This window comes from Vombatus ursinus, unplaced genomic scaffold (assembly GCF_900497805.2).
Source record: "Vombatus ursinus unplaced genomic scaffold, bare-nosed wombat genome assembly UNPS02014768.1, whole genome shotgun sequence".
Taxonomy (NCBI): Eukaryota; Metazoa; Chordata; class Mammalia; order Diprotodontia; family Vombatidae; genus Vombatus; species Vombatus ursinus.
This window is the reverse complement of record NW_020954546.1, coordinates 21,921,447-21,948,171: the sequence shown is the minus strand read 5'-3', so window position 1 is coordinate 21,948,171 and position 26,725 is coordinate 21,921,447. Positions and strand designations below refer to the sequence as shown.

Here is a 26,725-nt window from a genome sequence, read left to right as displayed (position 1 = left end):
TATCTTGTATTTGTAACAAATAAGTATAAATTAATATTTAGTGTATATAACAAGGTTTTTTCTGATGGGAATAAATGTGTGATCAAAAATTTGGAGATGATTGTCCTAGAGTTGGAAGTTGGAAAGGACCTCGAGCTATCTAATCCAACCCTCTCATTTTACAGATAAGGAAACTGAAGCCCAGAAGAGTTTATCAGCTATTCCAAGGTTACATAGAAAAATAATGTGACAGAGATGGATTCAAACCCAGGTCGGCAGACTTGAAATCCAATGTTCTTTCCACTGTACCATGCTGCCTTTCTCCTTTCTTTTCTTTCTCCATTCAGTTGCTAAAGTGATTTTCCTAAAGCACAGGTTTAGTCTGTCTGTCCAATGGCTGTGCTCCCTGTTCTCTCTAGATTCAAATATGAACTTCCCTATTGGCATTTAAAATCCTGTGCAGCCTGGTTCCAATTTGACTTTCCAGCCTTACATATCATTCTCTCATATACATTACATTGAAGTCCAAATGGCACTCATACTATTCATATGTGCACATTCTGTCTTAACATGCCTCTCCTCAGCTCTGCCTCTCAGAATCCCTAATTTTCTTCAAAACTCGACTTAGAATCACCTCCTGCCAGAGACGCTCTTCTTAGATTACCCTTGCTGCCAGTACTTCCTCCCCAAAATGACCTTTTGTTTTTGGGGGTTTTTTTGTTGTTGTTGTTGTTTTTTTATATTCTTATGTGAACATTGTCTCTGTAGAATGTAAGGGTCTTTGTATAATGTGACTATCAGCACATTATCAACATTGACTATAATATCTGTGTTTCTGACTTCTAGAAAAATGTGTACTAAACTAAATTTTATCTAAGCATCTTTGTACACAATTTAATTAAAGAATCATTTCATGGAGAAACCTCTACTGAAGAGTAGTATGTCATAGGCACTTAATAAATACTTATTGGTTTGCTTTACTTAATACTTTGAAGAGTTTTTCATTTAGCAAAAACATTAAACTGTTCAAAATTTTAGAAATAATTTTCCATCAAGAAATTGTTAAAAATTTAAAAACCCTTGATTCTTAAAAGACTGTTCATGTTTCTCTTCCAGAAGGAAACCTGTTGTTCACTTTTTAGGTTAGTCCAGGTTTTATTGCATTATATAACTCTCAGGTCAGGTAGAGCACTGAAGCAAAAACCATGGTTGAGTGGACTGATTGTTGTGACTAAATTGTGATGTTAAAGGTCCAGCTAAAAGGGGCTACCAAAAGTTTTGTCTCATCCAAGCTTCAACACTCTACCACAATTAACCTTGTTTTGGATAATGGAGAGTTCATCATGTATCCTTTGGGAATACAAGTTATTCACTGCCTAAATCTAATGCAGGACATGGTGCTTTCCTTGGTTAATGCACCAGTGGAACAGTACATCTTGAATATTCATTTAAGAGTGGTGCTTTACAGGTGAATGCTTGCCTGCCTTCACTGTTGAGCCTTAAGTGTCTGGTTCTTACCTGATGCACCTTAATTCAGTTTGTCCCTTTCCACCCTTTAACCTTTTACACTTCTTCATCGTTCCTTTGTTGTCATCTTGAAGGACTGAATATTAGGTAATGGGATTATGACATGTAAAGGTAAATCGGCCAGTCCTGTCATTCTTTCTTATTTCTACAGTGTCAAAAAAAGTATCATCTTTTCTACTTAAAACTTAAGATTTCATATTAATTTTCATAGATCACATAATCTATGAAGGGACAATGAGGTAGTTGGTTTTCTTTCACGCCTCCAAGTTAACTGATGATTTTTAATAGAACTATAGATACAACTCTTTATTCTTCATCATAAGATTTTTAGTTTCTCTGTCAATTGATTTTCAGTTCGATTCTGTACAAAGAGGTTTGGGTGATACTTAGTTTTATTAGATACTTTTCTAAAGTTGGAAACATCAAAATATTTTAGGCTGTAAATATTAAAACCAAAGTTGATAAAAGTTTTTGCTAAGTACAGGTTAGTGGACTATCCTATTAGTGAATTTGAAATTTTCTGCTTTTTTCTAGTAATATAGTAATAAAACTTTCAGTAATTTGCCGTGTGACTGAAGCTAGTTTTGTGTTACTGGTAAAAATTTGCTTTGAATACTTTATTGAAGAAAAAGTAGAACAAGTCCCTGAAATATGGTTAACAATAATAATGTTATTGATTGACACTAATCACTACTTTGTTTTCTCTATTACCCTTGAAAATATTTTAATGGAATTCTGCAATATTTTTTAGGTTAGGAGGCATATTAATATCGGGCAAATTAGAAAAACTGTCCATTTAAAATGAGTTGGTTAAGTAGACTGGTGTTTTGTGAGATGAGAGCGCTTATTAACCAGAGTAACCTTTGACAAATTATTTACATTTTTACTTTGATACATGTGTCATGATAACTGTAAAATTGCTAGATGCATCCAGTGATTGTGAAATTGTTCTAGTTAAATAATACAAAAACTATTTGTGATTGTAGTCTATTGTTATATAGTGGTTTTTCTGCATATATTTTCTTATATAGAGCCATCCTTTGTGTATTTTCTGAACCATTGTTGTCTGACTTAAAATGGCAGATTTTAAGGAATTTTTGACAGTCATTGTTTACTATAGAGCCACTTAAAATGGGGCTCATTTCAAATAGACCACCCTACTTTTTTTTCTTGTACTATGCTGCTTGTTAAGTCATTTGTTTCCTATGTGTCCATTTTCTACTCACTGTAGTGATTTACCTAACAAAGTGGTAGCAATAACATATTATTTGCCTGTTTTTTAATTATAATTTCAGTAGATTAGTTAGTCTTCAGAGTGCAATAGACAACTAGAATTGATAATGGAATATAGAATACATGAATTCTGTTCGCCAAAAAGCATCCTTGAATCTCTGTTTGTTTCTAGTGCTTAGGCAGCAATTTCATAGCAACACTGATCTAAGCTGGAAGAACATTCTGGATATTGATATGCAAATGAATATACTCATCTAGTCTTTGAAATATGTTTATGTAATCTACATAAATAGCCTTTAAAGGGAATGCAAATTGTACATCTTGAAACACTGCCAAAATATATTTCAGAAAAGAGAAATCTCCTTTATAATTTTGAACTTTTGAAATTTTTTTTCTCCTGACACATATAAAAATGTAACTTAATTCAATGGGTGTCTAAAAGTCAGCTCTTATCTATATGTAGCTCTTAGCATAGATTGTTTTTAAGTGTAAAAATTTTAGCCTGGTTGCATTGCTGTCTAATATACTTAAAGTTTTTCCCCAGAACTATCAGTTGGTATGTACCTAGTACACAGACTGCTTTTTAATATTATATTAGCTAAACAAAATATTTTGTTTTGTAGCCACATCTTCCTAATTCTTAGGGTACAGCACACAGTAAGTATTGTCTTTAGATCATCAGTACCACTCTTCTCAGAACAAATAATCAAAAGTTGCTAATTTTTAGGAGAGATAACTTGCCCATTTTTGTGTATTTGTATCTAACCAGTTTGGGGTAAGAGTGGCTTTAGAGTGGTTTTTTTGGGGGGCGGCGTGAAGCAGTCCGGGTTCAATGACTTGCCATGGGTAACACAGCTAGTAAGTGTCAAGTGTCTTGAGGCCAGATTTGAACTCAGGTCCTTCTGACTCCAGGCCTGGTACTCTATCCACTGCGCCACCTAGCTGCCCCTAAGATAAGGGCCTTGGTGCTACCAATTTTTGGGGGGAGGGGGGTGCTAGGTAGTGGGGTTAAGTGACTTTGCCCAAGGTCACACAGCTAGTAAGTGTCAAGTGTCTGATGCCACATTTGAACTCAGATCCTCCTGACTCCAGGGCCGGTGCTCTATCCACAGTGCCACCTAGCTGCCCCAACAGTGGCATTTTTAAAAATAGTTGAATAATATTAAGAATATATAAAATGTAGGATAGTGACAGCAGACAGCACTAGTATTTGGGGAGATTAGGAAGTACCTCATGTAAAAGTGATGCTTGAATTGAATTTTGAAGGAACATAGGGATTTTTTTGGAAGACAAAGGTAAGAGTATATTTTAGTAAGTCCTTGCCTACTTGGGAAATGGAGTGTTGTGTATGAAGAACAAGAAAACCCATTCAGCTGGGCTGAGAGGGCATGAAGAGTAATAACTGTGTAATATGAATGGAAAAGTAGGTTGGATACCAGATTGTGAAAAGTTGTTTGGATTTCACCCCTGAAAAGTTGAGTAAAGGAGTGACCTGACATGGTGAAGGAAGAGGTTATGAAGGCCTGTACTAGTGTGGTGACTGTGAGTTAGAGAGAAGTAAACTGATGTAAGAGGTGTAAAGATAGAAGCATGAAACTTGGCAACTAATTGAATACGTGGGGTGAAGTGAAATTGAGAAGTTTAATGGAATGACTAATGGTGGTGCCCTTGATAGAAATAGAGAAGTTAAGAAGAGGGCTTGGTTTTAGGGGAAAAAAATCAGGAGTTTTGTTTCAGACATATTGGGTTAGAAATGCCAAAGGAACTAGTATGTTCAGTAGTAAAGTTTTGGGGGGTATAGATTTCAGAGTGAAAACTTTGCATCAGACTTTAATTACATCTTTTCTGTCAGTCTTTTATTTTGATATCACAGTTTCATCATTGATTTCTTCACTCCTCTATTCTCCCACAGTATTCCTTTCTCCATCTTCTTAGCTGAGGACCTTGCCTCATCCTTTCCAGAGAAGACTGAGGCTGTTGGGCAGGAATCCTCTCCCCTTCTCATCTCACAACCAACTACCCCTTTCTGCCCTCCACCCCCCTATCCCTGCAACCTAATTCCCAAAAATTGAACCTACTATCATCATCTCACTCTAATCTACAGTGTCTTATCTACTGATTCTTTCCCTGCTACCGACAAAATGCCCAATTCTGCCTCCTCTTTAAAAAATACTTTTCTACAGGGGCAGCTAGGTGATGCAGTGGATAGAGCACTGGCCCTGGATTCAGGAGGACCTGAGTTCAAATCCGGCCTCAGACACTTATTAGCTGTGTGACCCTGGACAAGTCACTAACCCATTGCCTAGACCAAAAAAAAAGGAAAAAATACTTTTCTGAATCCTTCCATTCCTCCTAGTTATGGGCTATAGCTCGCCCTTTCTCAGCCAAGCTTCTTGAGAAAGCCATCTACAGTCAATTCCTTCACCTTCTCGCCTCTATCCATATCATCTACATTTTGATTTATGATATCACTCAACTGACACTGCCCTCTCCGAAGTTATCAGTGATTTTTTAAATAAATTTTTATATCTTTTGGTTTTCCATCACCTAAATTCCTCCCTCCTCTACCTCCCATATAATAAAGAATTTTTTTCAAAGGAAAGAAAAAGAGGAAGAGAACAGAAGTCAGAGAAACTGAGCAGTACATCCAAAAAAAAAAAAGGCTGCAAATATTTGTAATATTCCACTCCACATGGACCTCTGCAGAGTAGTGAAGGGAGAAGGGGTATCTTCCACCATCTCTTTTTTGGGGCCAAGTGATACATTCTTAGTAATTTTTCAACGTTCACTTTCGGTTTTGTGGTGGTTCTTTTCATTTATATTGTTGTAGTCACTCTGTATATCTAGTTACTTCCCTCTGCATCATTTCACATAAGTCTTTCCATGCTTCTTTGCATTCATCATATTTGTCATTTTGTACAGCAAAATATCAACCATGGTCTCTTAATTACCAAATCAAATGGATTTTTATAAAATTTTCATCCTTCTTGACTTCTCTAGAGTCTTTGACGCTCTTGGCTCCCTTCTGGAGATTCTCATTTCTGGATTTTCACAGTATTTTCCCTTCTTTTGCTTTGCCTGCATATCTGCCCACTCCTCAGACTCATTGGTTGCATCATCATATGCATCATGCTTACCCCCCCTCCCCTTTTATTCTCTCACTTGATGACCCTCCTCATTGGTTTTTCTGGTATCAGTTACCTCTTTGCAAATACTTCCAATTCTATATCCAGTCCTAGTTTCTCTGCTGAGCTCCAGTTAAGCAGCATGGACTGATTTTTTTATACATTTTGATCTGAATGTCCCATAAATATCTCAAATGCAATATATCCAAAACAACTTGTTACCTCTCCATGAACTCTGCAGATCAGCCATACTGGCCTACTTACTTTTTCCTCACACTCAGTGCTCTATTTCCTGTCTCCATGCCTTTGCACTGACTTTCTCCTAATCCTGGAATGCTTACCCTTATCATAGTGACCTCTTGAAATTACTGGTTTTCAAAATTCAGCTCAAACACCACCTTCTATGTGAAATAAAATATTTTCTGTCTTCCTCCAGCTGCTAGCTTACCCTCCCTTTTAAAAATATTTGTAATTCACTGTGTATATATGTGTATTCTTGATATTGTTTTTTGTTTTTCTAAACTAGACCTGTGTTTTTTTCGATGGTGAGGAAATTCTTCCATTATGAGCATCTTCTAGTCATAGAGTTGCCTGGGGCACTGAGAGATTAAATAACTTGCCCCAAGGTCACATCCGTAGATCCATAGATCAAGAGTAAAACTTGAACCTAGGTCTTCCTGATTCTTAGACTTGCTCTGTACTCCTCCATACTGCCTGTATATATTCTGTATGTACTTGTTGGCTCCCCTATATAATGTAAGCTCTTTGAGGGCAGGGACTGTTTCACTTTGTATCCTTAGCACTTAGCATAGTGCCTGGCACAAATCAGGTGTTTAATAAATGCTTATTGCTTGATTGAGTGATTTCATGGGCTTCCGTTTTTTGGTTTTTTTTTTTTTTTTCATCTATAAAATGATTTAGATAGGAGTGGGATTGGATAGATGGCTTCAGGCTTGATGTTATGGAGATCTTCCTAACAGTGTTGTTGAGTCACTCAGGCATGTCAACTCTACCTGACCCCATGGACCAAAGGTTTTCGTGGCAAAGATATCAGAGTAGTTTGCCATTTCCTTCTCCAATGTGTTCCCATTTTACAAATGTATACAGACTCTTTGAGGGCTAGGGTGTTTTTTGTTTTTTCTTAGTATTCTCAGCTCTTGGCACAGTATCTGGTACATGGGAAGTACTTAATGCATATTAAATGTTTCATTTTGGAGTTGTGACTTTATAAAAAAAAAATTCTTTGCTTTCTAGTCAATTTTTTCTTGATTATATATTAAAAACAATTTTTTGAAAATTTTTATATTTTTTTTCAGTGACATGTAAAAACAATTTTTAATGTTTTTAATGTTTAAAGTTCTTTTTAAAAAAGTTTGAGTTCTAAATTCTTGCCCTCTCCTCCTTGAGAAGGCAAGGAATTTGATATAGATTAGACATGAGCAGTCATGCAAAACATTTCTGTGTTAGCCGTGTTGCAAAAGAAAACAGACTCCCCCACTCCTGAAAAAACAAAGCCCAGAAAAATAAAGGTGTTTTTTTAAAAGTGTGGTTCAGACTCTTGTCAGTTCTTTCTCTAGAAGTGGAGGGTATTTTTTTTTAATCATAAGTCCTTTGGAATTGTCTTGGATCATTGTATTGCTGAGAGTATGGGGCAGCTAGGTGACAAAGTGAAAGTGGCCTGGAGTCAGGAAGACTCTTCCTGAGTTCAAATCTGGCCTCAAACACTTACCAGCTCTGTGACCCTGAGCAAGTCACTTAACCCTGTTTGCTTCTGTTCCTTATCTGTAAATGAGCTGGAGAAGAATATGGCAAGTCATTCAGTATCTCTGCCCAGAAAACCCCAAATGCGATTACGAAGAATTGGACAGGACTGAAACGACTGAACATTCATGAGAATAGCTAAGTCATTAACAGTTGATCGTCATACAGTATTGATGTTGCTATGCACAGTGTTCTCTTGATTCTGTTCACTTCACTTTGCATCAGTTCATATAAGTCTTCCTAGATTTTCCTGAAACCATGCTGATCTTCATTTCGTATAGCACAATAGTATTCCATCATAAATATATACTACAATTTGTTCATTCATTCCCCAATTTATGGGCATCCCCTCAATTTCCAACTCTTTTCCACCATAAAAAGAGCTGCTATAAATATTTTTGTATATATAGGTCCTTTTCCTTTTTCTTTGATCTCTTTGGGATACAGACCTAGTAATAGTATTGCTAGGGTGAAGGGTAAGCACGGTTTTATAGCCCTTTGAGCATAGTTCCATAGAATAGTTGGATTAGTTCATAACTCCACCAGCCATGCATGTGTCCACATTTTCCTACATCCCCTCCAACATTTGTCATTTTCCTTTTCTGTCATATTAACTAATCTGATAGGTGTGAGAAGGTGCCTCAGTTGTTTTTGTTTGTATTTCTCTAATCGATAGGGACTTAGAGCATTTTTTCATATATCAATAGATAGCTTTGATTTCTTCTTCTGAAAACTATTGGTCTCTTTTGACCATTTATCAATTAGGGAATGATTTATATAAAATATTGTTTTGGTAGTTTGATTGCGATAGTGCTGAACAAATAATTTGGGGGGGGCAATTGGGGTTAAGTGACTTGCCTAGGGTCACACAGCTAGTAAGTGTCAAGTGTTTGGTCTGAGGCCGGATTCGAACTCAGGTCCTCCTGACTTCAGGGCCGGTGCTCTATCTCACTGCACCATCTAGCTGCCCCACAAATAAATTATTTTAGGTGAAATTGCCATTTTTATTATTTGGCTCACGAGCAATTGGTGTGTCTTCAGTTGTTTGGATCTGACTATTTGTCTGAAAAGTATTTTGTAACTGTGTTCATATAGTTCTTGGTTTATCTTGGCAGATAGATTCCCAAGTATTTTATATTGTCTGCAGTTATTTTAAGTAGAATTTCTCTTTCTGTCTCTTTGCTGGACTTTGTTGGTAATATATTGAAATGTTGATGATTTATTTGGCCTTATGTTTATATTCTGCAGCTTTGCTGAAGTTGTTAATTATTTGAACTAGTTTTTTAGTTGATTCTCTAAGATTCTCTAAGTATACCATCATATCATCTAGAAAGAGTGATAGCTTTGTTTTCCTCATTGCCTATTCTGATTCCTTCAATTTATTTTTCTTGTCTTACTGCAATAGCTAGCATTTCTTTTTAGTATTTTATTTTCCCCCAGTTACATGTAAAAACAATTTTAAAACATTCGTTTTTTAAACTTTGAGTTCCAAAATCTCTCCCCTCCTTCCTTCCCACCCCCCTCATTGAGAAGGCAAGCAATTCGATACAGGCTGTTATGAAAGAAAACATAGACCAAAAAAAAAAACCTCAAGAAAAATAAAGTAAAAAATTGTACTTCAATATGTATTCAGACACTATCAGTTCTTTCTCTGGGGATAGATAGCATTTTTCATCATAATTCCTTCAGAGTTATCTTGGATCATTGTTTTCCTGAGAATAGCTAAGCCATTCACAGCTGATCATCTTACAGTTTTGTCGTTATTTTGTACACAGTACATTTCACTTTGCATCAGCTCATGTAAGTCCAGGTTTTTCTGAAAGCATCCTGCTCATCATTCTAATAGCACAATAGTATTCCATCATAATTACATACCACAATTTGTTCAGCCATTTCCCCAATTGATAGGCATCCCCTCAATTTCCAGTTTTTTGCTACCAGAAAAGAGATGTATAGCTAGCATTTTCTAGTACAATATTGAATAATAGTGGTGATAATGAGCACCCCCACTCTGATTGGGAAGGCTTCTAGTTTATCCCCATTATAGATAATGCTCTTATCTGTTCTTAATATGTATTTAGTAGAGTTATGGAATCATAGAATTTCAAAGTTATAAATGACTTAGAGATTATACTAGAGAGTTTTATTTAACCAATTGGGGAAAGTGAAAATGAGGCTTTGAGAATATGATGTTTGGCTGATACCTATTTTTAAGTCATTTTTCTGTTGTGTCTGACTTTTCATGACCCCATTTGGAATTTTCTTGGCAAAGATGCTGGAGTGGTTTGCCATTTCCTTCTCCAGTTCATTTTACAGATGAGGAACTGAGGCAATCAAGGTTAAGTGATTTGCCCAAAGTCACATAGCTAGTAAGTGTCTCAAGCCAGATTTGAACTCAGGAAAATGAGTTTTCCTGGCTCTCGGCAAGGCACTCTATTCACTGCGCCACCTAGCTGCCCCGATATCATCTGTACAATAAAAAGTCAGGAGGATGTACCTACAGTAAGTTTAGCAAAAAATACATCATCTCTTTCCTCTGTTCATGGTCCTACCTTACTTTGCCTTGCTTGAAATATTTTATCCTTGTCTTTGGTAGAACAAAGGAGGATAAATACTACTGTTGTCTGGAGAGGCCACACATTACAAATTGAAACTTATTAAAATTGGAACCAATATGTCAGGTAGGCAACATGGGTAGTAGTATAAAATTGAAGTGGAATACTGCTTTGACCTAAAGTGTGTTTTTTCCCCTATTCGTTTAGGTGGAATGAACCTTCCTTGTTGAATGTCTCCTGGTTACCAGTTGGATCTCACCTGTGAAGAACTATTTTCCCAATAGTAGACGCCACTCTGTGGCATATTTGATTGCCGATTCAGGGATTGTAAAGCTTCCTGATTTCCTGAAGAAGGGAGGCAGTTGCTGCTGTATCAGAAAACTTGATATCACAGCCACAATGGTGCTGTCACAGAGACAACGAGATGAACTGTAAGTTATATTTGGGCTTAAAAAAAACAACACTTTACCATCTTTTAAGAGGCAAAATAGTATGTACGTTTAGCCATTCAAAACATCATTGGTTTCAAATGTTGTACAGGAAGCCCTAATCATGAACAGTCTAAGTTAATAATAATGGCATAGTTTGTAGTGTTGGTAAAAATGTAAGTTTTAAGTTTGAGCCTTTGTTAAATACTGTGAACTGTTGATTTTGTGGCTTTATGTAATGTATGTTTACAGTTAAATATTAACAGTTAGAAGGGTTTTTATCTTAAGCATGCCATCAGTAGCATACTTAGGTAACTTGAATTTGTAATCCCAAAATGCTCCTTTCATTAGATTATTTAATTTGAAGTCATTTCTCTACAAAATGCTTTAGTGTTTAGTTCAGTATCATCTTATATCTGGTTGTTGGTGTAATGTAGTTTGACAGGTAATTATGACATTTCATGACAAGTATTATAAAATGAGAATAGTATGAAGTGACTTCACTGCTTTTGACCATTCTCATTCATAATGATTGTTTTGGTTAGAGCAGTTTGGACCAGTGTACAAAAGGTCTTTTCTCCCCATCCCGCCCATTTCTTTTATTCGTACCTCTGTGCTTAGGTAGCATTTCCCCCTAAACTGCTCAGAAGTAATGATTTGTCTATTCTCACAATCAGAGGTGAAAGTTCAAGTCTGAAATATAAAAGAGAGATAGAGATTTGGAGATCCTTAAGTTAATATAGACACATATTCAATGTAATAAGAAGAAAATGGAACTGAGCCACAAGATTTTAGAGTGTAAAGGGACTTCAGAGGTGATCTAATCCAATCTGTACATAACCAAGAATTTCTTCTGCAACATGACCTCTCCTCCAAACCTCCAGAGGACAACTGCAGTCATTAAGATGCTTTTACAACAACATGGATTTGAAGTGTCTCTCGCTATAACTTTTACCCATTTTCCTCTCAGGCCAAGCAGAACCTATTTTTGTTTACAAATGTTTACACTGAATTATCTTAACAATTTGTAAATTTCTTATGAAGTTGAAAATTTGTCTGTCTTCAGCCTTTGTTTTGTTCTTGGAATTTTTAACAATGTGCACCATAGTTACTGCTTTTGGAGATGTTTTTAGATTTAGAAATGATGAACTTTTGATAGGTCAGAAACTGATTGTTTGGGCAATAATACTTGAAAACAATGTGAGAGACTTAAAAGATCACCACATTTTATATCTGGTGATATTTAATTTTCACTTAAGCTAGTCTGACATGTTTTCCTAAATTATAAACAAATTCAAGAAGAGCACAGTTCATGAAATTACTTACCTAGTAGTTTTACCATCTTAGGAAGAACATTCTTTCATGAGTGACTTCTTGAAGAAAACTATCCCAAAGGTACTTTCATTTTTGTGATTTCTTTGGCATGTGAGGGTATCATTTCTTTGCTTGTTAAAATCGCATCTTCTGGGCAGTCTTGTTGTAGCCCAGTTAGGAATGAAAATAAATGGAATATGTTCAGATTTTGACATTAGTTATTTCATTAGATGTTGTGCTAAAAGTCCTTGCCCTCAAGAAGCTTACATTTTTCACAAGCATCAAGAGTTACATTTCAGGGATTTGCCATGTTGGAAAACAACCCAAGATTTGCAAGTGGCATACTCTCAAATTTGTGCTATTAAATATAGAATTTAGATGTAATTGGGTTTTATATAGGGAACATAGTGCAATGTTGAACCATTGAGGAAAGATTATTCAGGTCTGTACGTGAAGGAGCATATTAATTTTAAAGATAGGTAAAGTAATTTCTGGGGAATTATTCTTAATGTCCTAGTTGTTCATTGTTCTTTAGTGACCTTTAAACTTTCAAGAAAAGAAAAGCTTAAAATATTATCTGGAACATATGAATAACATTGTAAAATCCTCAAATTGTGCTTTTCAAACATGCTAATTCTTTATCTCCCATTCTAATATATTCTGACTGAAATTATGTCCAGTTTTTTTTTTATTAAAAATACTTTTAGATGTATGCATATATATGAGACTTTTTATTGATCTGTGGTAGACTTGGTTTTATATTTTCAATTGTTGATTTAAAACATGATTATCTAACAAAAGAGTTCAATAAACATTTTCTTGTTTGTTTAATGTTGTATAAAAGATCTTATGAACTTGGTTTCTAGAGTCAAGGAAGTTCATAAGAATATTGGTCATTTTTGGTCATTTGAGTACCACAGTTAAAATATCATATATCTAAACATTCTGATTTTATCATGACAGAAGCAAAAGTTGGTCACAGTAAAGTATTAACTATTAGTTGGAGAATCTGTTGTAATCTCTATTTGTACACTCTTATGTTTTGTTCTATTTTGTTATTCTGATCCAAAGTGATAGGGGACAGCCTGTTGTGCTGTTTTCTTGCAATGGAATAGCTTTTCCTCTCATTCTTAGGCAAAATGGTAATTTCATTGGAGTTAAAAGGCAGCAAGGTATCAGTGTATAGAGCTCAGGTTTCAGAATCAAGAGAATCTGAGTTGCAAGTTTGCCTTAGATACTTTAATAGCTGTCACCCTGGGCTCATCACTTAACATCTTTGGGCTTCAGTTTCCTCATCTGTAAAACAAGAGAGGTTATACTCAGTGACCTCTAAGGTCTCTTCCAGCACTAAATCTTCAATCTCATGAAATGTAGTAAATATTTAGAAGTGTTACTTGTTACTTGTAGTTAGTTATTCCTGTGAAAAATAAGCCAAAAAAGTAAAACTTAAGTAACCTAGGTATGGTTTCAACACTGACTTTTGAGTCTAGCAAGGATTAGTTATTAATTTTCTTGAGAATAATAAAAGACGATAATAAATAGATAACATTTATATAGCACTTTCAGGTTGCAAAGCAGAATTTGCTCATGGCAGACATTATTTATGACCAGATAGAAAACAGAATGGCCTAAGTATATAGGAAGACTGACTGAGATTACTTGATCTACCTTATCTTGTTTCTTACCCTGCTGCTCCTAAAATGGACTTTACAGTTGCTAAGGCAGCTAAGTGGCAGAGTAGATGATAGCATTCTAGGACTAGAGTAATTTAGTTTCAGCCTCAGACAGTTAATAATTATGTGACTCTGGACAGGTCACTTAATCCCTATCTACCTCAGTTTCCTCATCTATAAAATGATGGTAATGATAGCACCTACCTCCCAGGGCATTATGAGGGTCAAATGAGATAGTATTTGTAAAGTACTTAATATAGTGTCTAGCACACATAGTAGATGCTATATAAAGGATGATGATGATGAAAGCTGGCCTACTTGGACTTGATCTGACTGGGCATGATGGGAAGTAATTTCTATAAACCATGTTGTAAGAAAGTGTGTAAAGATACTACCTTGACTCTTGGACTTACACTATGTCTATCTATGTATATTATATGTGGGCTAACTGTTGAAGCTTTTGTGTACAAGCTGGGGAGCTATCATTTGCCAGCTAGGTAGACTTTTTAAGTAGAAATCAGCTAATTGTTCATCTGGAAAATTCTTAGAAGCTTTGAAGCTTTTAAGGTTTTATAAACTATTAGTAGTTTTCTGTCTACAATTTTGCAGTTGTTTCTCTACTTTTACTCCTAAATTCCTTTAATTAGTTGACAATATTTACTGTTGAAATGCAAAAGATATAGGTACAGTTCCTGTTTTTGAAGTTTTGCAACCTAAATGGTGAGACAAAACAAACAGTGGCTATCCTGGGTTACTGTCATTTTATAGATTTGTGTTTGCAAGGCCAGCATTAAGCAGGTCATTTTTCCTCCCTGTTTTGCCTGCACTTAGAACATTGCCACCAGAGGAGTGGCAGTTAATGAATGATTCTTGTTTCAGTAAGATGGATTAGACAGCTTTGAGTAGTCAAAGTTTTTTGTAATGTTCTCGAATCTGAATCAAATTCTACTGTGTATTGTATGTAGGAATAAATGGGACTGGATGGATCATGGAGAGCCATGGTGATAGGATTTAGAGTTGGAAAGCACCTTCAAGAGGGTCTAGACCAGTTGTGTCAAACTCAGATAGATATTGGGGTCCCTAATCCCTATGGAAGGATCCCTATGGACTGCATATTGACACAGTTTTAAAATTTTATATTGTCTATGTTCTACTGTATTTTTATTTTCTTAAGTATTTCCCAATTACATTTTAATCTGGTTCAGCTGCATTTGAAAGTGTTATGGGCCACATGTGGCCTGCAGGGCGATTGACACCTCTAACCTAGACCTATTCTTTCATTTTTATAGATGAGGAATGGGTAGAGAATTATGAGTTAGCCTTTTTCAAGTTTAAATTTTTTTTTCTCTAGTTTAAGTGTTTATTATTTAAACTTTTGAATCAAAAGGATTGAACACTTGTAATCTTGATATACTTTTTTTAAGTCTTAGTTGGTAACACTAGCCATGATCACTTACTATGTGCAGGGTTCATGGTAGGAGAGTAGTGAGTGATGTGCTTTGCTTAATCACTACTAAATAAGATTCTGAACTATTATTAAATGATGATTTCAGTGTCAGAAATATCAGACAAAAAGGAATCTTTGTAGTATGTATCTCTGTCACATCTGTTGCTTTTTGTAGTATCTTTGAGATGAAAAAGGAATATTGTTGACATGAGTCACTTTAGTAAACAAAGGGAAGATAGTAGTAATACTGTACTTCAAATATACTTGGATTTATGTGTTTACTTTTCTACACCTTCTCATCATGTGTCATTCAAATTTTACCATAAATTCTCCATTGAGGCTCTACCCAATGCTGCGTTTTGTGATTTGCTGTGTTTTCTAGATATTCAGGTTCCTAAGAATGACAATGTTTAGAAAAGACAATACTAAGACAATAAATGCATGGTAATAAATAAAAGCTCTTTCACTATCACACTCAATGTGGATGTTTGATACCAAGTCAAGAATATGCTTCGCATTGAATAAATTTCAAGCATGTATGACATGCAAAAATGTGAAGTGAAAAGTGTTGTTTGTTCAGTTGTTTCAGTCATGTCCAACTCTTCGTGACCCCATTTGGAGCTTTCTTGGCAAAGAAACTAGAGTGGTTTGCCATTTCCTTCTCCAGCTCATTTGACAGATGAGACAACTGAGGCAAACAGGTTAAGTGATTTGCCAGATCTTGCCAAACCGGGTCACCCAGCTAGTAAGTGTCTGAGGCTGGATTTGAACTCAGGAAGATGAGTCTTCCTGAGTCCAGTCCTAGTGCTCTGTACACTATGGTGCCACCTAGCTGCACCCCACCCCCAGTGAAAAGTACATCAATTTTAGGTTATGTAATTGTATGCCACAGTTTAAAAAGCGCTGAAGGGGTCTCGAGTGGAAAAAGTTTAAGAAGCCCTGGTATATATGACTAATCAGAAGATAAAAAACCATTTCGCAGCTAAAGAAAGTATTTATATTATTTTCTACACTACCTGTAAACTACAGAAAATGTGAACTTAAGTCTAAGGAAATTTTATATTGGGCATTTTACAGTTTTATAAGTTTTCAGTTTTAGATTTTAGTCTTTCTTGCAAAGTTTTGCAGGGAATTATCAGAATTTGCATGTACAGCAAAAACTGGTTCATCTGCTAAACAATTGGACATCTCTTAAAATTTCTTTTTAGTGATAGTGATTATTACAATTCTGAAATACTGCAAAATTCAAATATATTTAATCAGATTATTTGATTAATAAGCAGAGCAGTCCATTCCCTAAACCATGGTCATTAACAGTGTTAAGTGTAAATAGAATGTTATTTTCTTAGTTTATAAACACTGGTAAAGTTTTCCTGTTGTCAATAATAGAAATACATTTCTGATGGAAAAATATCTTGGCTTTATTGTTTATATAAAATGACAAAACTCAGCACTGTGGAGCTTCTGGCTATCACTTATGCCATAATGAAGCATGAAGGACATTGCAAAATTGTGAAAATTTTGAGATTAAACTCAGACAGCTTAAAAATTTTTTTGAAATGTGGTTTGGAAAACAAAGACAAAGATGAAATTGTGATGCTGTCTGAAGGTAATAAAGGGTAGATTGCATTGTTTTAAGGATGACTGCTCTACTCCCAGATTAAAAATTATCACAGATTGTACTAATCTAGAAAGCACAGATTGAGACATTTTAAAACTCTTATCAGTTTCCTATTCCATTTAAAATTTTATTGCTCAACCATACTACCAAAAAAATCTCCTTATAGAAATTGTGCTTTATCTCTAGCTTTATTTCAAAAAATGACAGAACAAAATTTCAGTATGTCAAATCCTCATTAATTGATCAGCAAACAGGTAATGTGCTAGGCTCTGGTACCTAGCCACATGGAGCTTATGTTTTCTCAAGAGAAACAGCAGGTACACATGTAAGTATTTGGAGGGATACACTAGCAGCTGGAAAGATTGAGAAAGGCTTTATGTAGGAGATAGCTTATTGAAATTTAAAGGAAACTAAGGGTTCTAGGATGCAGAACTGAGAAGGGGCAATAATTGATGAAAAAGTACGGAGATGAGTGATGGACTGTCATGAGAGGAGTTGAGCAGAAGGCCAGCTTGAATGTAGTAGAGAGTATGTGAAAGGGAATTATGTATATATGGCAGCAAAAGTGTATTGGAACCAGGCTGTGAAAGGTTTTAATCCCAAACAGAGGAGTTTTATGTGATCCTAGAGATAATGGGGAATTTATCTAAAGAGAGGGACAGTGTTTTTTACATTTAGTATGATTACATATTTCCAAATATTCTCTTACCCATGGATCTTTCTTGGAACACAGATTAAATAAATAAATAAAAAGATTTAAAAAACAAGATGGTAGTTTGAAATAAAACCAGCAGATAATCCCCATTTATTTCATACATATTCAATATAGCCAGATTGTAATGCAACAAAATAATTTTGCACAGTCACTTGGCCCTTTCTAACTTTAGGCTCCAACCTATCTTTTCAGGCTGATTACACCTTACATAGATTACATAGATACCATATTCTCCAGGTAAATTGGTCTTCTTGCTGTTGTGCACAACATGTCCCATCTTCTGCCTTTGCACAGGCTGTCCCCTGTGCTTAAGCTACTCACCCTCCCTACTCCAGCTTAGTCAAAAGCTTTGTGAAACTCTTGTCTGTCTTCAAACCTAAGTACTACCTCCTTCAAAAGGTTTTTCCTGATTTCCCCCTAGTTGTCATTGGCTCCTTCATCTCCTTGCTGTCCCCCGAACATCACTTTGTATTCATTATGTAAATGTCCTATTTCAACTTGTCTGGGAATGTGCTGTTACCCACCCCCAGTAGAATTTATACTTGAGGCCAGAGACTATCTTTTGTAGTTTTATCTTCAGCATATAGCACAATGCCTGGCACATAAAGTGCTTAATAAATACTTTTTGATTGATTAATCAGGATCTAACCTGCTGAAAATTTTGTTTTCTGTCATCTCTTTAAATGAGGAGACCAGGATGTGGCAAGGTTTCTGTAAGGAGATTTTTTGATACTGTGGTGGCTTATCATGGATATAGAGCTGAAATGAATGACCTAAAGGCCATCTAGTCCAAGCCCTTCATTTTACAGATGAGGAAACTGAGGTCTAAGGAGACACTTGTTTACTCACTTAAGGCCATGTAGATTATAAATATTAAATATAGGATTTGGACTAATGAGAAAGATTAGGTCTAGAATTAGAAGGCAGCAGAGGTTTGGGGATAGATCCATGCTATGGGAGCAGGAGAGGGTGAATGAGGAAATTAGAGGTGGGTAAATTCATAGGATCAGAGTGTTGGAGTTGCAAGTGACCTCAGACTCATCCACCCTTTCGTTTTCCACAGGAGAAAATGGGAAGCTCAGAGAGGTAAAGTGATTTATTTACCTGAGGTCACCCAGTTAGCAGGGAGCAGGACCAAGATATAAACCTTTGTCCTCTGATACCAGAGATAATGCTGTTTCCACTTAACTAGAGAATGAAAGAAATTGTTTTGGAAATCAGGGTGGCAGAAAAGAAGTCAGGTGAATCAATAGTTTGCTTACAAGAGTGGTCAAAGAAGGTAAACAGTGAGAAAAGGCTGTTAGATTATAGCAAATGAAATCATTGGTAAAATGATTGAGAGAGCAGGTTCAAGTGGTGGAGTTATAAACCAAATTGAAGGAGATGAAGAGTGGGGTAGTATAGGAGGCACTTTCTAGCAGTTAGGCAGTAAAAGAGGGAGCAGAGATAGAAGATCATGACTTTGGGGTATAGTATCTGAAGGCAAAGCTTTAGGGGTATATTAGAGACTTAGGGAGGGGAGAAGAGTAGATAGGGAGAGGTTAAAGATGGTGATTAGGGCCAATGAAAACAGTTGATGGGATGAACTCCTATAAAAGAGTGATGATAAATGAGGTTCAGGGCATAAGATCATGGATTTGGAGCTAGAAGTGACCCTTCAAAGGCATCTAATCCAAACCCCTTCATCTCACAGATGAAGAAATTGAGGCCTTGAGAGGTTGACTTTGGAAGAAAGAAGAGCCCCCTTCTCCCCAGGGACAGGAATATAGGAGGAGAGTATGGGTAAAATGTTTTGAAATGGCATCGGGAAGAAGAGGGGAAATCATAGCACATGGCCTCAGTTTTTCTTAAGAGAATAGATATGAGACTCCTTTATTTTAAAAGCAGAACATTTTAATTTAAATAGTTGAAAACCTATGAAAGGTAACTGAGTAACTGGATCTGAGTGCTCTTATAAGAGAGAGTGTGATATTTTCTCGCTAATCTTTCCTCTGCTAAAATTCCACTGAGAAGAAAAGGAAATGATGAAAAGAGTAGTAGGAAATGGGTAAGATGTCCTAGAATATTATCATCACGTAGTTTTTGTTAAATATCAGAAGATAGGTAGAAGAGACTGTCAGTTAAAATAACTTAACATGGAATTTCATGAAACATTAGAATAATTCCAGTGTAGGGTTCTTTTAAACCTAGGACTGAAGTAATGTCATTATCAGGATCTCTGCATTGGCAGGGAAGAGGGCTTTGATATTCATTCTTTTGCCGTTCGTGAGGGTGCTCATTCTTGTCAGCAGTGCTACTCACTTGTCAGAGCAATTTAATCAGTGATTGTACAGTTCTATACAGAGAACACATGGATTTCTCTTTGATGAGCTTGTTTTCCCATCACTAGGAATCATAGAAGCATAATTTTTAGATCTGGAAAAGACTTCAGAAATCAAGTCCAACTCTCATTTTAGAGATGAGAAAACTGAGGGATTTGCCCAAGGTCATCCTACAAGTGGAAGTGTCAAGACTCTACTATACCATCTTAGGGCAATAAAATCTCTGAGGCATCTGTCTGGTGTAGTGGGTAGAGTGCTGAACTTGAAGTTATGAAAGACCTGAGTTCAGATCCTGTCACGGCTAGTCACTAGTTGTATAACTCCAGATGGTTCTCTTATTCTTCATCTGTGAAATGGATTAGAATGGCCTTCATGGTCCCTTCTAGCTCTAAATTTATGATGCTTTGAAGCATGTGTATTTGGCTTCTATAGGAATGATAATAAGCACACTAGTACTTTTATGTTGGTTATGATAATAATAATAATATAGGAGCTAACTTTTTTATAACATTATGTGCCAGGCACTGTGCTAAGCACTTTACAAATATCTCATTTTATCCTCACATAAGCCCTAGGAGGGAGGTGCTGTTGTTATCCCTGTTTTATAGATGAGATAACCGAGGCAAATGGCAGTTAAATGACTTGCCAGGGTCCCCCAGATCTGAAGCCAGATTTAAATCCAGGTCTTCTTGACTCAGGGCCTAGTGCTCTTTCTGCTGTGCCACCTAGTTATCCAATCTGATGAAAATCAGTTTAGATGAAAGCGAATGGTTTGTAATTAGGGGTTGATATTCTATTCTATGACTGTGACACTGTAGGCTGCTTGGAGATGCAAGAGGTAAGTCAGCCTTGTATAGGTACTTAGCTAGGGCTGTAGTACTTTATCAGAGTTCTGTATCCCTAATATATCAGGTAAATGTTTTAACGGTTGATATGAACAAGGAAAACTGGGCTGGGCTCAGTTTTTTAACAGGAGAGGAATCTCCACCAGCCTTTCCTAGTCTGGCCGCCAATTCCCCCAAACCTGTCAACATATCTAATATTGGGATCTGGTGGGGGTGTGGCCATGTCCAAGTTGGATCTAGTTTGGTCATAATCTCTTCAGAAACTGCAGATGTAGGTGACTTTGGAGAGTCTGCTTTGGAGAGGAGCCCAGAAGCTCTGATCTATAATATATAACCTAGTCTAATGTATAGTAGACTAAGAATCCCTTCTGTATCCCTTCTGGATGACAAATGATCGTCTAGACTACTCAAAAATCTCATGTCCTGGGGACCCACAACCACCTCCTATGGCCTTCTGGTCCGCTTGTGAATGAATGTCCCTTAACGGTCAGGAAACCTCTCTAATTTCTACCCAACACTCCTAGATCTGCCCTCTGGAATCTAGCTGAACAAATCTAATATGACAGTCCTTAAAATACTTGAAGACATCTATTATGTCCCCCTAAGTCTTTTTTTCTTCAGCCTGAGCATATCCAATTCACAGAATCACAGATTTTCAGAGTTGGAAGGGACCTCAGTGGCCATCTAGTCCAACCTATACCTGAAAAAGAATTCCCTCTACATCATATCGGACAAGCAGTATCCAGCCTTTGTTTGAAGACCTCCAATGAGGGGGAAACTCACTACCTCTCAAGGCAGCCCATTCCAGGTAGTGGCCTAGGTATGATGCTATGTTGTGAATGTAACTCCCTTTCCAATTGTTTAGAAATGTTATATTCATATATCAAATCACACGTGGAGTTGTCAGTCTGAGAATCAAGAGTTGTGGGTAATGGTTCTTGGCTCTGAAATAAAACTTTACCTGAGAGTTTTAGGCAAGTCAGTCACCTTTTCTGAGCCTGAGTTTTCTCATTTGTAAATTGGAGATCAAAGAAATTCTAGGATCATAGAGCTCACGTGGATCTTAGAGATCATCTCTTCCATGGTCATAACTCTCCTTCCTTACTTAGAGGATCACTATAAGGATCAAATAAGGTTGTGTAGTGGATGTGAAAGTGTGGCTACAGAATTGAGTACGTGGAGATACTATGTATGTTGGGAAGCATGAGCTGGATATTGCCCATTCTTATATTACTTAGTGTGTGATTGAGGTTTTATTACTGTATATTCAAATAAACTATTTTTTCCTTGTTCTTTCCAGCCTTTTATTTGGCATTCTGAGATTCAGGAATGGGTATGTCCCATAGAATTCAGATGAAAATGTTTTTGAATTAGAGAAACAACTGAAACATTTTCTTAAAGTTGCAGAAGGAAAACTCTGCAAAAGTCATACTTCCCTATCTCATCAAGCAGAGGTAGAGCTTGACCCTGGGTTCTTGAAAAAGGTTGTGCTAATGTAATCCAGGTTCTCTCTTAGGCCCTCTCAAAAGGCTTCTGGTACGGATCCAGCTGAGTTCAGTTTAGCTGAGTTTAGAGAGGCTTATCACAAGAACACACTGGTTCTGAGGTAGTTAATTTTTTCAGCCTCCACAATTCATGCAACCAAGCTGTAGGATTGTTATCTGCATCCATAGAGAATGTATCCACACTGACTAAATAACATGTCTTTGATGTATTGAAGTAGGAAGAAAAATCTTAAGGCAGCAATCATTTGCTAAGTGTTTTAAAGGGAAAAATAATATTTTAAACATCAAAGAAATCTGTAATAATCATAACTTACATGTGTGTTACAAGTATAATCTATTATTTTAGGGAATTAAACTTACCATATTTTTCCCAGACAAAGAACTAGGTTTTAGTACTTTACCCTAAAATGGAAATAGAGGTAGAGAAATAACTTTAAATATTTACAAGTATGCTCTATATAAAACTAACCTTGAAAATGTGTTGGATTTAGGGGTGAGCAGTGGGCCCTCAAATTAATTTTGTTCTCTTTTCCTTTTATTTACACTGCCATCACCCTAGCCCAAATCCTATTCCTTAATTTCTGGATTATTTCCATATCTCATTCTTAACTAGTCCCACCACTCATTTCACACACTTCCAATTTATCTGTTATAACATACCTTTTATAAAATCACCAGATGTATCTTTTAAAAAGATAAATTCACCATGAGAACTGAACCATGTCCTTTGACAAATGGCTAAAGGAATTGTATATTTTTAGGCCTGAAGAATAGAAGATAAGATGGGTTGGCTGTAACCTCAGTCAGTTTTCAAAAGGGCTTTTGGGTGGAAGTGACTTTGAATGCACAAAGTTGCCTTTGATAGCTCTGGGAATTAGTTCATTCTTGTTTATTTGGAGGTATTTAATCAGAGACTGGGGTAACTAACCATCAAGGATACAGCAGAAAGAGTTCTTCATCAATTAGGTGATTATGTCTTATGACTTTGAAAGTGCCTTTAATACTCTAAACATTATAATTTTGGGATGATGATGATAAAGATGTATAGACAATGTTCTAAAATAAAAATGGTCAGGTATGGAAAAGAGTTTGTAAGTATAACATTCAAAAACATAGAGTTTATGAAGAATTGAAGTTCATATAGAATTGAATGACTTCAATTCCTAGTAAAATTCTAGAGCACATTAAAGGACTAGTTGTACCCTCTAGAAAGGGATATAGTGAACACCGTGAGCCAGAAGTTCATCAAAGAATGAAGTCATGTCAGACAAAACTCATTTCCTTTTTTTTGATGAAAGGGTTTATTAAACTGGTAGATCAAGGAAATGGTGTAGAGCCATATAGGATACCTTTATTTCCAAAAGACATATAATCTAGCATCTTGATGGACAAGCTGGATGTATGCTGGATATAGTTAAGTGGATTTGGAACTGGTTGAATAATGGGACCCAGAAAATGGTGATTAGTCATAGTCAGCCGAGAGGCATGTCTTTGGTGTAGAGCCAGAGTCCTTGAGCCTTAATTTTGATCATTGCCTTAGATGAATGTATAGATAGAGTGCTAATCAAATTTTTGCGTGAACAGGAAGGTGCAAAGAGTAATTGGGTGCTAAATGACAGAATCAGAATCCCAAAAGATCTTGTCAGGCTAGCTAGAACAGTGGACTGAATTTAATAAAATAAAATGTAATTGTAAGAAATGTAAAAGTTGGGTTCCAGATATGAACTGTTAACAATGTAAAAAAAAGGGGGGGGTGGCGAGGCAGATAGGACTGAAAAGGAGTTTGTGTGAAAAAGATCTGGGGATGCTAGTAAACTACCAGCTCAGTGACTTAACAGTTTGGTGTAGCAGATGGCCGCCCCCCCACCTCCAAAAAAAGGCTAATTCTATTGTAGGCTGCATTTAAAAGAAGGCTAGAGTCTGTAACAAGGAAAATGAGGATCCCACTGTACTCTGCCGTGGTTGGACAGACTTTTACCTTTTGGGAAGGATATTGTTAAAGTCTTTTTTATTACCGCATCCAGAGAATTGAGATAATTAGCCCACAGAAGAGAAGACTCAGCGATGGTGAAAAGTGAACTGTCATGTCTTCAGAAGAAAAGCTTTGATTTGTTTTACTTGGCTGTAGAAACAGAGCTAGAAGTGATGGGTGGAAATGTTACAGAGAGGCCACCTTTTGCTCCAATACCAAGAAAAGGATCCTTAATATTAAAAATTATTTAGAAGTAGAATGGATGAGTTCTCCATTACTAGAGATCTTCAAGCTGTGGTTTATTGTTAAGGGGAATTTTAGAAGAGATTCTTGGACTGGTTGACTTTTTAAGTCCCTTCCAACTCTGAGATTCTAAAGATATGAATCTTAGCTTCTAGCACTGAATACCTGTGTAACCTTGTTTATAAAGAGATGGAAGGTAGCGTGGATAGCCTAGTGGTGGCTAAGATAGCCTGGAAATGGTTTAGTGGCACAGGGGATAGAGTGTTGGACCTGGAGTCAGGAAGACCTGGGTGTAGATCTGGTTTCAGACACTAGTTGTGTGAGTCTGGGTGAGTCAATGAATCTGTCTGCCTCAGTTCCCTCAACTGTAAAATGGGGAGCGTAATACCACCTACTCCCAGAGCTATTGTGAGGATCAGATGAGATAATAATTTTGAAGCATGTAGCACAGTGCCTGGCAGATAGTAAGTCTTAATAAATGCTTGTCCTGCTTCCCCATCCTCTCCCCCCATTCTCCCCATAACTTCTAAAGTTCCTTCTCTAAAGTTCTGTGATACAGGTACCACAATAAACTTAGAAAGAAGGAGGAAGGAAGGAAGCCTATCCCTTTGGGAAAAAGGAGGTTGAACATTAGGAAAAGTTTTATGATAGAAAAAGTGGAACTTGAGGTAGACCTGAAAAAAATGGATACAATTTTTACAGGCAAAAATGAGGGACAGGGAATTCCAAATAGAGGAAAACCCGCGGGCATGTGGTTAGGAAAGCATGGGAACATATTTTCAGACTAGTGAATCATTAGTTTGGCTAAGACATAGCGTTTTGGGGAAGAATATTGGGAGTTAAGGCTGGAAAGGTAGGTATAGGGCCCATATTACAGCAGTGCTTGAGTGTCAGATTGAGAAATGTGAACTTCTATTCTAAGTAACACACTGAGAATTTAGAGCCAGGAATTAAGCTGCTGATATATCACAGCATAGGCTGAGTGTCTTAGGCACTATTAGTTTTTTGTTCCCTTTGCAAAATATTGACTTTTATTCATTTAATGGTTTGAAAACAAAGAAATTTAAAAGAATTGTTTTTAATGTTTATTAAATAGTTTGTAGAAATAATAAATGCTTCAAAATAATGATGAGACGTTTGGTCATTATGCATTTTTGTTTTCATTTTAGAAATCGAGCTATAGCAGATTATCTTCGTTCAAATGGCTACGAAGAGGCATATTCGGTTTTTAAAAAAGAAGCTGAATTAGATATGGTATGTTCTCTTTCCTCACCCTGAACTTAGTCTGTATTACACTAAAAGAAGGCTTGCATTCTTTGGGACATTCAGAAATACTGCATGAGGCACACAGACACATGTTTGGTGGAATTGGGAATTGGCCTAGCCACTCTTATGGAAAGCAGTTTGGAATTATGCTCACATGACTAAAGGACCCAGAGCTGCCACTACTGGAGACAGAAATAACGGTCCCAAATCCACAGACCATTCAGAGCAATGGTTTTTGTGGCAATAGACTGAAAACAAAACCAAGGCCCATTGATAGGGTCTGTGGTGTACTGCAATGTGGGGATGTGTGAGCGCTTCATGTGCTGGGCCTCTGGGACTAGTCCCAGATGCCTGGCAAGTTGGGAGTGTAGGAACTAATGCAACAGAAGGAAGTCATCAGACCTGCAAGGCTGTGTGCATAGACTGTGCCTGAAATGGGAAGGACTGAGGCCAGATGGAAAGCCAGGAATGACCAGGGTGGAGCACAGAGAACACACACTTCAGGAGTGTACCTCCCGTCCATCTTCAGAGGTGGGGGCCCAAGGGTGTGGGTGCTGCTACTGGATATACTACTGTATATGCACCAGCAGGCAGGTTTGACCTAACTGAGCTGCCTGCTGAGCTGTGTTTTTCCTTATCTGAGTCTTTGTAGCTGGGGAGGCTCACGGGGTCAAGGGGAGAAGAGGAGTGTGTTTGGGAATGAAACCGAAGCCAAAACAAAGGGAAACAAAAGGAAGGTTTTTTAAACTCCTCTTTTTTCCCCCTTCAGAATGAAGAGTTAGATAAGAAATATGCTGGCCTTTTGGAAAAAAAATGGACATCAGTTATCAGATTACAAAAGAAGGTAACTTGTCTGAATTTGTAAGAAACAAATCCTGCTGAGTTGTCTTCAGCCATTAGAAATGTCTCATTTTAACAGATTTATGAGTCTATTCATTCTCTCCTTCTTGAAAGATAACTATCTTTTTCTTTAACTTAGGTGTATGCTCTAAGATAATGTCCTTTTATAAATACTATCATGAATGCTTGTCCTTTTGAGTATATAAATCAAATTTTTACTTGAAGTCTTAGAAATATTTAATCAAAAGGTATTTGTCAGGGTTTTTTCTGCCTACGGTACTTTGTCCGTAATATGGATTGAATATGACCTACACTGACCCTTTTTGAAGGGGTGACAGCACAGCAGTGCTACAGG

The 26,725-nt window shown here is 36.7% G+C and overlaps 1 protein-coding gene across 5 annotated transcripts in view; it reads left to right on the top strand.

The window, feature by feature from the left end:
- The window catches only part of PAFAH1B1 (platelet activating factor acetylhydrolase 1b regulatory subunit 1), a 71,344-nt gene that overhangs the window by 32,410 nt on the left and 12,209 nt on the right, over window positions 1-26,725 (top strand). For 3 of the 5 annotated variants that reach the window (XM_027861603.1, XM_027861605.1, XM_027861607.1), the window contains 3 exons: window positions 10,388-10,611; window positions 25,434-25,518; window positions 26,300-26,374. In XM_027861603.1, coding sequence (XP_027717404.1) covers window positions 10,580-10,611; window positions 25,434-25,518; window positions 26,300-26,374 — 192 coding nt within the window. In that variant the 5' untranslated portion in view covers window positions 10,388-10,579. Of the gene's footprint in view, window positions 1-164; window positions 251-10,285; window positions 10,307-10,387; window positions 10,612-25,433; window positions 25,519-26,299; window positions 26,375-26,725 lie in introns of those variants that run through there. The other 2 variants (XM_027861604.1, XM_027861606.1) reach the window with 2 other exon arrangements.